Source organism: Olea europaea, chromosome 19 (genome assembly GCF_002742605.1).
Source record: "Olea europaea var. sylvestris chromosome 19, O_europaea_v1, whole genome shotgun sequence".
In the NCBI taxonomy this organism is placed as follows: domain Eukaryota; kingdom Viridiplantae; phylum Streptophyta; class Magnoliopsida; order Lamiales; family Oleaceae; genus Olea; species Olea europaea.
The window spans coordinates 7,338,395-7,350,793 of NC_036255.1; the positions used below are offsets into that span (position 1 = coordinate 7,338,395).

At 46.0% G+C, this 12,399-nt stretch overlaps 3 protein-coding genes across 3 annotated transcripts; 1 reads left to right on the top strand and 2 right to left on the bottom strand.

The window, feature by feature from the left end:
* The first annotated feature begins 2,298 nt into the window (after positions 1 to 2,298).
* LOC111368282 lies at positions 2,299 to 4,183 on the top strand. The gene is made up of 6 exons (XM_022989520.1): positions 2,299 to 2,585; positions 2,696 to 2,992; positions 3,080 to 3,372; positions 3,501 to 3,685; positions 3,773 to 3,943; positions 3,986 to 4,183. The coding sequence occupies exons 1-6, from the start codon at positions 2,299 to 2,301 to the stop codon at positions 4,181 to 4,183; spliced, it is 1,431 nt and encodes a 476-aa protein (XP_022845288.1).
* Positions 4,184 to 5,873: 1,690 nt separating this feature from the next.
* Positions 5,874 to 7,482, bottom strand: LOC111368283. The gene is made up of 5 exons (XM_022989521.1): positions 7,337 to 7,482; positions 7,009 to 7,255; positions 6,475 to 6,936; positions 6,327 to 6,389; positions 5,874 to 6,245 (listed from the first exon to the last, which is right to left on the bottom strand). The coding sequence occupies exons 1-5, from the start codon at positions 7,480 to 7,482 to the stop codon at positions 5,874 to 5,876; spliced, it is 1,290 nt and encodes a 429-aa protein (XP_022845289.1).
* A 4,107-nt stretch (positions 7,483 to 11,589) lies between these two features.
* LOC111368409 (lachrymatory-factor synthase) lies at positions 11,590 to 12,184 on the bottom strand. Its single transcript, XM_022989635.1, has one exon. It carries the CDS (start codon positions 12,168 to 12,170, stop codon positions 11,685 to 11,687), a length of 486 nt encoding a protein of 161 aa, XP_022845403.1. The 5' UTR covers positions 12,171 to 12,184; the 3' UTR covers positions 11,590 to 11,684.
* Between the last annotated feature and the right edge of the window lie 215 nt (positions 12,185 to 12,399).

Here is a 12,399-nt window from a genome sequence, read left to right on the forward strand (position 1 = left end):
GAATAGCAGATTGCCACCTGGGAGCATTAGAAGCTGGCTCGAGTTCAATATAACATTCTTGAAAAGGGTCGCAGTGAGCAAAGAAGGAGAGACCCCCATCCAATGTCTCTAGGACATGAGGCAAGCACATGGGGAGTCCCTAAAGAGTTTCTTATCACGCTTCACCGATGAGATGACATACTGCGTACAAGTCACTGACCGAGAGGCACTATCCGTATTGAGGGGAGGTCTGAACATGAATACCTTATTCTGGAGAGACGTGCAGAATCAAGACCCCACCACCTATGACGCCCTACTCGAAATGATGAGAAGGGAGATCATCAATGAAAAATTGATTGAGCATAGGAACGGGGCAAGTAGAGGCCTCCCACCTCCTCAAAGACAGCGCGGTAGAGGCCCGACCTCCCACCTGATGGGCTACCAAATGAATCAGGCCGGAAATGAGAACTCTGGTCAAGCACTTGCCACCACCACTTTGAATGCGGTTCCCACCTTGACATATGAAGATGTCAACCCAATTACTGACCCTCATCAGATGGAGGCCCAGGAGATATCCCGTCGGGGGAGAGGCTTGGTCGAGGTTCTGGACCTAGAAATAGGTCAAATCCGAACCCCCCAAGATACTGTGTACACCACAGGTCCTACGGGCATGACACAGTGGATTGTAGAGACTATGCACAACGTTCCCGGCAGGAACCCGCTAGAGACAGACATGATTCGCCCCAGGCAAACAAGCCCCCGTCCAGGCATAACAACCGACGTGGGCGTGAGGAGGCCGTTCCCCGTCAAAGGGATGTATCCTCATGGCGAAGGGAGCATGATGCAGCGAGGTCCAAGGAAGGGCGTAGGCACCGAAGAAACCGGCAACCTCGAGATGAAGCCCCTATCCACGAGGTGGATACCATATTTAGAGGTCCGTATGTTAGCGGTGAAACACGAAACGCCAAAAGAAATTATGCTCGGGAGGCTAAACACCTCCCTTTAACAAGCTACATTATGGGTAGCAGCTCCCGAAGAAACCAGGTTCCACCCATTGTCTTTACCCAGGAAGATGTCAAGGGAGTTCATTACCCACATTGCGATGCACTTGTGGTGAGGGCTATCATAGCTCGGAATGGGCTCAAACGAATGTTAGTTGACAATGGCAGCTCCGTCAACATTCTATTCAGATCCGCCTTTGACAAGATGATATTGTATCATCAGTTGATGCCCACCACCACTCTATTGTACGAATTTACCGGAGATAGCATCACTTCGAGGGGAAAGATAGCACTTGCGGTGGAGATGGGAGAATCCCCACAAACAACGATGAATTTCACGGAGTTCCTCATTGTCGACAGCCGGTCGGCCTACTATGGAGTGTTAGGCAGACCAGCCGTAAAGGAATTGGGAGCAGTCACCTCCATCCACCACCTATGCATGAAATTCCCAACAGAAAATGGGGTGAAAACGGTGAGAGGCCACCAAAGAGGCTCGAGAGAGTACTATCTAAGCTCCATCAAGAAGGTAGAGCCCCGGGACGTCCATGTAATCATAGCTGATGTCCCAGTTGATGCTCCCACTGAACAAGAAGATGTTGATATGATCGACGTACCACCTAATCCGGAGGTGCAGGTAATTGATGAGATTGGCCCCTACATAATGGAACACGAGCCTCAGGCATCCCCAGTAGAGGAATTTGAGAGCTTCTCGGTAGACCCCCGAGACCCATCAAAGGTGTTGAAGGTAGGCAAATCCTATCCAACATTCTAAAGGAAAAGATTAAGGATTTCCTGAGCAAGAATCTTGATGTTTTTCCCTGGAAGCATGAGGACATGGTAGGCATAGACCCCAAGGTCAGCTGCCACCACCTAAAAATCGATCCTAAGGTTGCCCCCACATAGACAAAAAAGGAGAGCTCTCAATCCTGAGAGGTATGAGGCCCTAAAGGAAGAAGTTCAGAAGCTCATCCAAAATGGCTTCATCAGGGAGGCAACCTATCCGAAGTGGGTCTCCAACCCGGTTTTGGTAAAGAAACACAACGGCAAGTGGAGGGTGTGCATCGACTTCACTAACCTCAATAGAGTTTGCCCGAAAGACAGCTTTCCACTCCCAAGGATTGACCAACTAGTAGACTCCACGGCTGGGCACGAGTTGTTGAGTTTCATGGATGCGTACTCCGGCTACAACCAAATCCCCATGCACCCGGCCGATAAAGAACACACCTCTTTCATCACGGACCGAGGCCTCTATTGTTATAGAATGATGCCCTTCGGGTTGAAAAACGCCGGAGCAACCTACCAAAGACTCGTAAACAAGATGTTTATGGATCTCATTGGCAAAACAATGGAGGTCCACATAGACGACATGCTAGTAAAAAGTTTGGAGGCCGAGGACCACATGATGCACCTCAACAGCACTTTCCAAATCCTAAGAAGGTATAGGATGAGACTAAACCCCTTCAAGTGCGCCTTTGGGGTAGCTTTTGGCAAATTCTTGGGGTACATGGTCAACCAACGGGGAATTGAGGCCAATCCCGAAAAGATTGAGGTTCTATGCAAAATGAGGTCCCCCCAAAAGCTAAAGGAGGTACAAAGTCTTACCAGGCGAGTGGCCGCACTTAGCCGCTTCGTTTCCAAAGCTACAGACAAATGCCTCCCATTTTTCAAAGTACTGAAGGTTGGGAAGAAATTCCAGTGGACTGAGGAATGTGAAGAGGCCTTCCAATGCCTGAAAATGCACCTGGGACAGGCCCCCTCCTCTTTAAATCGAAGCCCGGTGATATCCTACAACTATATTTGGCCGTTTCCAATGAGGCCATCAGCTCGGTTCTGATACGAGAAGAAGGGTCTACCCAACTCCCCGTATACTACACAAGTAAAGCGTTCCTATTGCCAGAAACTCGTTACCCCGATATGGAGAAACTCCCTTTGGCCTTAATCACAGCCTCTAGGAAATTGAGACCTTACTTCCAAGCTCACACCATCCATATACTGAAAAACTTTCCCCTGAGGCAGATACTCCAAAAGCCCGATGCCTCAAAAAGGTTATTGAAATGGGCAGTGGAACTAAGTGAATTTGACCTTGTGTTCAAGGCTAGGGCAGCCATAAAAGGGCGAGCCTTGGCTGACTTTGTGGCTGAATTCGCTAACCTACCCAAGGTGGATGAAATCATGGAACCCGCCGAGCCCCCCACATGGAATCTCTTCATCGATGGGTCAGCTGGAGAAGTTGGCTCAGGTGCCGGGGTTGTCCTCATCAGTCCCGAAGGTCACAAACTCACCTCAGCAGTGAGATTCGGATTCAAAGCTACTAGTAACGCAGCAGAATATGAGGCACTTCTTGCGGGCCTCAAGCTGGCCACAAAAATACAAGTAAAGAGGCTACTCATCAGTAGTGACTCCCAACTGGTTGTTAGCCAAGTCAATGGTAACTTCTCAGCCAAAGACAAAACGATGGCCTCCTATCTGAAAATGGTGATGAACCTCATCCCATCTTTCGAAAAGTTTGAGCTGATCCAGATCCCCCGCATCGAAAATGCACATGTGGATGCCTCTCGAAGCTGGCTAGTAGCAAGGACTCAGAGCTACTCACAGTAGTACCTATTGAGCACCTCCTCCTGCCTTCGATCGAGGCCCCTACAGTAATGTGGATCGCTGAAACTCCCACTTGGATGCAGCCAATCATAGCATACCTCAAAGACCAAGTACTGCCAACTAACAAGAATGAGGCTTACAAGCTAAGAAAGAGGTCAGCCCACTTCCTCTTCATTGATGACATTCTCTACAAGAAGAGCTTCTTCTCCCCACTCCTACGGTGCGTCGGAGGAAAAGAGGCTACCTACATATTAAGAGAAGTCCACGAGGGCGTTTGCGGCAACCACTCCAGAGGTCTATCTCTGGCACAAAAAATATTGAGGCAGGGATACTACTGGCCTATCCTAAAGCGGGACGCCCTCGAGTTTGTATGAAAATGAGATAAATGTCAGCGCTTCTCTCCGGTGCAGAGACAACCATCACAGGATTTGACCGCCGTTTCCAGCTCCTGGCCTTTCACAAAATGGGGTGTGGACCTCATAGGTCCCCTACCTAAAGGCAGAGGAGGGGCAAGCTTTGCAATATTGGCTATTGATTACTTCACAAAGTGGGTCGAGGCTGAACCACAGGCAAAAATCACTGAAGCCAACACCACCAAGTTCTTATGAAAAAATATTATTTGCCGATTCGGGATTCCCTACTCAATTGTCTCAGACAATGGCAGAAAGTTTAACAATAAGAAGGTTAGAGAATTATGCGAAGAGCTCGGCATTAAGAAGCACTTCTCCACACCTCATCACCCACAAGCAAATGGCCAAGTTGAGGCCATGAACAAGACAATCAAGCACGTCCTGAAAAGGAAGCTTGATGTATTAAAAGGGGCCTGGGTTGATGAGCTGCCCCAAGTCCTTTGGGCGATCCGAACCACCACCAGGACACCAACAGGGGAAACGCCCTTCCTCGTGGCATATGGAACTAAGGCGATGAGCCCCGTGAAAGTCGGACTTCCATCCTCGAGAAGTCTGCACTTCAACGAGATAACCAACGACGAGCTTCGGAGGTTCGACCTCGACTTCATCGAAGAAAGAAGAGATGACTCCCAATTGAAACTCAGCACATATCAGAGAAAGATGACAAGGTACTTTAACTCGAAAGTCAAGAAGAGGTCATTCCGAATCAACGACCTGGTACTCAGGAGGATCTTCCTGTCCTCAAAAGAACCTGGTTTCAGTTCTCTAGGCCCGAACTGGGAAGGACCATACAAAATCAGAGAAGAGGGTAGACCTGGGACTTACTGGATTGAAGACATGAACAGCAAGGCACAACCCCGTCCATGGAACATTGAACACCTCAGAATCTATTACCAATAAATGTACTATCTTATTGGATGACTTTTCCCAGCCTTTGTAACATTTGTATGGTTCAATAAAATTCAGTAATTAAATTGACGTGTTGTACTACCTCGACACCTCGGAGGAGAGGATCGCGTCCTACTTATGGGCCACCTCGCTTGATCTCCGAGGCTCTAGCACATGCCTCCCTTTGGCCAGGCCGAACGCCAAGGGGAGAAGTCTCAACATGGCTGCACCATCCACCATGTTTGGGATGCATCGTCACCTCGGAGGAGAGGCTCGCGTCCCACCTCTGGGCCACCCCGCTTGATCTCCGAGGCGTTAGCACATACCTCCCTTTGACCAGGCTGAACGCCTAGGGGAGAAGCCTCAACATAACTGCACCATCCACTATATCTGGGATGCGTCATCACCTCAGAGGAAAGGCTCGCGTCCTACCTCTGGGCCACCTCACTTGAAATCCGAGGCGCTAGCACACGACTTCTTTTGGCCAGGCTGAACGCCAAGGGGAGAAGCCTCCTCACTCGCATTCCGAAGCTCATACAATTACTATGCTTGGGTAAAGTTTATTTGCCTAAGTCCGAGGCTCATACAGTTATTACGCTTAAATAAAGTTCGTTTGCTTAAGTCCGAAGCTCATACAGTCCCAGGCTCATGGAGTTGTTCATTTGCCTAAATCCGAGGCTTATACAGTTATTATGCTTGGGTAAAGTTCATTTGCCTAAGTCCGAGGCTCATACAGTTATTACGCTTAAGTAAAGTTTGTTTGTTTAAGTCCGAGGCTCATACAGTCGTCCAATCCAGTTAAGTGATTGAAGTTAAGGTACCAAGTTAATGTTATTTTGTTAGTGCTTCTGTCAACTTTTAAGTTCATTTGCTTAACGAGGCGCGTACACTTGGATAAAGAAACAACAATGAAGGAAAAAGGCATTACATTGATCTTCAATAAGGATTACAAAAGTGGGCCTCAAGCCATTACATTCGAAAGACTGAAAAGAAAACTAATCTAAGCCTGGGTAGATGGGGGAGGCGCTTCAGTACTTAAGGCTTGGGCAGTTTGAGCATCGGCATTTGTCTCCTCTACCTCAGCTGCGTCATTTCCCTGCACCTCCTCAGAGAGGGTATGAGGTACTTCATCCACGAATTCAGACCCGAGTTGAGTCAGATCCAAATTGGGATACAGCTCCTCTGCCCGCTCCATCACCTCGGCATAGGCAAAGTTTCTCCAATACGCACTAAAGCTCTTATACTCCTCTGTATTATGGAAGTTGGCGACGTACTCCTGCACCGCCTCCTCCCTCGCCTGTTGAGCCTCCTCCCTAGCGTGGGAGGCATCATCCACATACCATTTGAGTTGGGTTTCCAAGAACCGGTTAGCCTCTTAGGCACCCACTAAGGAGAGATTTGCCTTCTCCAGAGCCTCGACGGTCACTTTTTGGTGCTCATTGGAGACCTCTACCTTCTTTGTCAGGGAGGCTACCTCGCACTGTGACTCGTGGACTTCCTTCTTCAAGGCCTCAATCTGGGCCAAGGTAGACTCTAAAGCTCTTATACTCCTCTGTATTATGGAAGTTGGCGACGTACTCCTACACCGCCTCCTCCCTCGCCTGTTGAGCCTCCTCCCTAGCATGGGAGGCATCATCCACATACCATTTGAGTTGGGTTTCCAAGAACCGGTTAGCCTCTTGGGCACCCACTAAGGAGAGATTTGCCTTCTCTAGGGCCTCGGCGGTCACTTTCTGGTGCTCATTGGAGACCTCTACCTTCTTTGTCAGGAAGGCCACCTCGCACCGTGACTCATGGACTTCCTTCTTCAAGGCCTCAATCTGGGCCAAGGCAGACTCTAGCTTGGCCAATTCTTCAAGTTTTTGGGCCCTAACTTCTTCCGCCTCGGCCTTAGCTGCCTTCAATTCCTCTGTAAGGGAGGCCGTCTTCTCCTCCGAAGACTGGGTCCTTGTCTGAAAATCACTCAGGGCCTCTCTGCATTCAAGTGCGAGGCCAAAGGTTCTGATGCTTTGGCTCACCAAGGCCCTCGTCAGGTCAGTCGCGTCGCAAGACGAGGCATGCAGCTACCACCTATCAGTCCAGAACCGGTAGAAGCTCTCAGTAGCGCTCCGGACCTCCTAGGGCAAAGCCTCAACCAAAGCTGGGGCCAAGGTCTCCTCCCTACCAGCTAGGAAGCTTGGAGACTTGCCTTTCTCTCGAAGAGGCTTCTGTTTCGCTGTCTCATCCTCAGCAGCCTCGGCGGCTCTCCTCGCAGCCTCTTCTTGTGCCTCCGCCTCTCTAACCATTTCTATCTTGATGGCTTTGGAGGCGGATGCGAGCAACTTCGGCTCGCCAATTGATTTAGCCTCGTGGGTCACTGATGTCCCAAATTTCCTTGACGAGCTGGTGATGTGCACCAGCTCCCTCCTCTTCTTCTCCTCAGGGACTTTCTCTTTCTCCCGAGACTCTTTTTGCTTCTCCTACCTCTGAGGAGCCCCCTCTTTGGAAGCCTTTGGAGTGCTATCCTTCGAGAGGCATTCCACCCTGCCTCGGACCTCCTTGGCCCCACCGGACCCCGGCTTCAGGGGCCTCGCCTTGACAGTGGTTGTGGCCTTTAAAATAGTAGCCATGTCCGGAGCTGGGTACTCCCTCCTCTTAAATTTATTTGCATAGCACGTCAGGTCAGCACATCAGTATCAAAACAAAAGAACAAGAAAATTTACAACTGTGGGAGCTTCGTACCTCTAGAAGCCATCAGTCCAAAGTCCAAGAAGTAGCGACTACTGTCGATCAGGTGGTCAATGTGGCGGAGCTTCAGAGGCCTCTTGTAAATGTCCTCTATCACCTCGAACTCTTTTTTACTGAGCTCGAACCTCGTACTACAATCTGCAATGGAAGCTCCAACAGTTAGAGAATTTTAAGTGTTCAATTCAGAAGTACAAGCAGGGGCTGGGAGACTTACGAGCTTCGTAGTACTGGGTCGGCACTATGCAAGAAAGGGCCTTGTCCCACTCCACTACCTGCCACTTTTCTCGCACCCAGAACCAGGACTCCTTCCACCCCTTAATGGAGGAAGGCAGTCCCACCACAAAGGGTACGTAAGCCCCCCAAGGAGTAAGGTAATACCACTCCCTGGACTCCTTCCCTATGACCCGGGGCTGGAAAAGGGTCATGAATACATGGAGAGGCATATCTTCCCCAAGAGACACCTCCTTCCACGGAAAGTACGAACCGACCAGCTGGCTCCACCCATTTGGTAGAACCTGGGTCGACGACAACATGAAATTCCTCAGCACCGCCCAAAAGAAGTGGTGCAGAGGAAGACGCATACCTGTCTTAAACAGGTATTCGCTGACCGCTACACAATCGGGCCTCGGATAGCAGGTCCGCTCATTCGGCTCGGGAACTAACATTCCTATATTGTGGGGGACATTGTATCTCTCTCTGATCTCCCCCAACCTCTTCCACGTCATACTAGAAGGCACCCTAGACACCCCCCACTCTTCGGTATAATCTACTGGCTCCTCGGTCATGGCGTACCTGTCAACCTCGAAATCCCCCCGTGACTGTCCCCACAATCTAACGAAGCTACTGTCACCAACTCCCTACCCGAGGTGGACTCCATTTCGCAGTATTAACACAAATAAAAGGGCTCTTCTAAGAATAATACCTAAAGGAGGAACTACGCGAACGGAGATAGGCCAGAGAGTAAAAGAATAAAGAGTCCCGGAGCCAGAAAGTTCAAGATTCAGAGAGAATCAGATTGCAAATGTTCAAAAGTCCTAAAAAATGGGATTTTCTCACCTTTTATAGAGGTCCAGGACGAACCCCAGCCGCCAGATCGAATCTCAGTCAATCTGAGCCCTTCATTGTAGATCAAATCCGAGGCGTTGAATTCAAACAATTTTTCAAACCTACGCCTCAGATTCAAGCGTGCCTTCCACGCGCCCCATCCAACGCGTCTGCTTCTAGAAGCTCCAGCTACCATCATAATTGTATTTTTAATTTTACGGCAGCAGGCGCCATGGAAGTCGTAATGGTTCAGCCACTTTTCCTCGAAAACAAGCACAAAACATCAAATCATTGGCACAGCTATCGAGGCACAATCATTACCAACCACCTCGGCTTCACCTTCAACATTCAGCCGTCACGCCTCGCAGGTTCGGTTTCCCAACCACCTCGGCTTCAACTTCAACATTCAGCCATCAAGCCTCGACCCTCGGCTTTAATATCAACACAGCCTCGGTCTCTTCATTGTTCACCCACGGCAACACATTTCTAATTCCGACTCTGATCTAAATATCTACACTTGAACTTCGGGGACTAATTATTTGGGGTTCAAAAATTCTTTCAATTTTTACTTCATTAAAGTCCACGCATTACATGAATGACCATACTTGGACTCGGGGGACTATTGTTGCGGGTTGTCATACTTGGCCAATCCACCTTGGCCAATGACCAACTCAGGCCGAACCACGTGGCACTCCAGCCGAGGTGGCATATATTGCCGAGATGGGCAATGGCCGAAGTCCATTAGCCGAGTCACCTTTTTACCGAGGTCCATATGCTGAGGCCCATGAACCGAAGCGAGGATGCTGGAGCTAGTTGAAGATAGCTAAAGCTTTCAAGCGGAAGTGTTGTGTGAAATGATCGAAGCCCCGAAGCTGATGCAGGAGCCTCCGAACCACAAGGGAGTGTCCTCCATGTTCACTTCTCCCAAGAGATCTTCTGCATAAAGATCTTATTCGAATGATTGATGGAACGTTTGTCATAAGCATAAATGTCAAGTCTTGTCACTAGTATGGGGGCTCTGCGCAAGCAATAAATACGCAGCAAGCTAGCAAGTCAAGCCCCATGTCTAGGATAAGATGTTTGAATTGAAGAAATGAGGCCACGTGCCACCTCATCCAAGGGCTCCCATTTCACATGTATCACTATAAATACTTCCCTTGTGTAATATCAAAAGGCTAATGTAAGAATCAATACAAAAAACTACACTTTACTCAACTCTCTCTCATTTACTTGCAATACACAAATCGAGTTTATACACATTTACATATACATTTACGAACACCGGTTGGTAATTATTGTACAATTGGATCACTAACAACCCATCGAATTCCGAACGTCACCGTCCCGCGTTGTTGGGCTACTCCCACGCCCTTTGAACCGCTCGTTTTAGACCGTCCACGTATCTTGGCGTGTTGGACATTCGCCCACGTGTGCGCGGATGAGACCGGCATCTGTTGGCAATACTTTTTGGGGTCAACATTTTGCTTTTTCATTTATTAATATACCCTTATTTAGCCTTCGTTTGATACTCATTAAATTACATTCTATTTTTCTCTCTTCTATTTTTAACCACACGATTTTTCATAAAATAATATTACATGTAAATAAAAAAACTTCTTTTTCAACCAATCATTTTTCAAAAAAATAGTATTCCACCAATTTTCATTTCCAAAAAAGAGGGCCAAATAGGGGCTTAATTTATCTACTTATAACCAATTTTTCTCAATTAATTTTGAAATTGTACAAATATAAATAAGGTTAGAATGATAAAATTTTAACAAAAATTACTTTCTCAATAAATATGATTTTTTAATCCGTGTTAAAAATAAAATCAGCATATATAAATGGGACGGGGGAGTATTTTGAATATTGATTTTTAGGATAACAAGTGGTTAAGAAATATGAAAACAAATCGATTTACTTACAAAATATTTTCTTACTTGAATGTATGATTGAAAAAAAGTTCGTAAAAAAAAAAAAAAAAGAGTTTTCAAATAATGATTTTTTAGATTAGATCATCTGGGGGTATAAAAGCCTAGGTAATGTCACACTTTAGGGATGCATTTCTTTCACACTGGATGACTCGTTTCCTGATTTTTGGCGCTGGAATTTCTGATGCTCGTGTTGATGAGATTTGAGGTATTGGGCCGGCGGGGAATGGGGTTGTGGTGATGGATGAGTATGGAATTATAGTCAGCAGAGCCTAATTTAGTAATCGAAATTTTTTCAAACACAAAATATAATAATATTAATAAATGATAACTAATCATATATTTTTTTTACAAAAATTCTTCATGTACAGAAAATTTTTGCCAAATTTTTGACAAATTTTTGAATTCTTACTCACATGAGAGTGGACCCGTATATAAAATATTGAAAAAAAATAAAATTTCCCGTCTTTAAATGTGAGTGTTCGGTAGGTACAAGGATTTAAATCCCTATACCTATAGCAAGGTTTTTTTTTATTGGTTCGAAATTTCATCGGGGGCTCACTGGCCCCACCCATCTTCGCCACTAGATTGAGTAATGGTGATAATGGAGTCGAATTTGAAGGTTTGTAATGGCAAAATCTAACACTTCAATTTACATGTAACAAAGTAACAAATTGTATTAAGATTTTTGACAATTATTCAATCTCATTTGTATTACAACCACAATTTAGGTGACATTAATGTGACATTAAATGATAAGTGAAATTAAATTACTCATTTCATTTCACATTTCATCTAAAGACATCTAAATTGGGGTTGCGACCCCAGTTGGACTACTTAACATTTTAACATTAAAAATTTAAAGTCAATTGGGAAGTTTTTTTATTTTATTTTATTTTTTTTTTTTCAATAAGAAATTTTCATATTAGCATCATAAATATGAAAAATATTACCGTTGTTTGATTTCAAATTAAGATACGGAAAATAATAACTTCATGAAAAATATAACCCATTCTTGATTTCTAACTAATCATTTTAACAAGCCTTTATTCGATTTTCAAATTTTAATGGACGATGAAATGAAAATTGATTCATATAAAAAATACATGTTAATAAGAAGAATCAGAAATGGAAGCCTCCATCTTTTTAACCATGAGTTGCAGCCCTATTTCATACTTGGGCACCAAATCTTCCAATCTCCACCCTACAACCGGATCCACCTCAAACCGCCACTCTATCTGCCAACCGCCGCAGCCATCTGCCGCCGGAATAATCTTCATACTTGCGACATATGACTTGAACCCAGTATTGCAGTCCAATATCTCATAGCTTAAATTCCTTTCAACGTGATCAATTTCTATCAATCTCTCCTTGGACCAGCTCACGGTGGCGCCGTCTATGGACGGCAGCGAAAATCCGGCGCAGTACCGGACGCAACCCGGCTCGCCGTTGGTGCCGTGAATGCCGTAGCATGTGGGGAGGCCAGGGAACCATTTGTGGAGGCTAAAAAAGTCTTTCAGAAAAGGCCATATTTGGTCTGAACTTGCATTTTCTAGCCTTGTTGAAACCTTGGCTTCCCACTTCCTTTTCTCCATTTTAGTGCGGGGAGGAAATCATGGCACTGGCTATAAATAGAACATTTTTTGTTACACCTACTACTAAAATAAATAACTTATTCATTATTAACTTTGACCATCGAAAATTCTTATGCTATTTCCTCTTTACATTTTTGACAATTCAGACATCATAGCAGATTACAAATTAACGCAAATAAATTATATGTCGAGTTATCAAAAATATATCGAGCGAAGAAATTAACTTTTA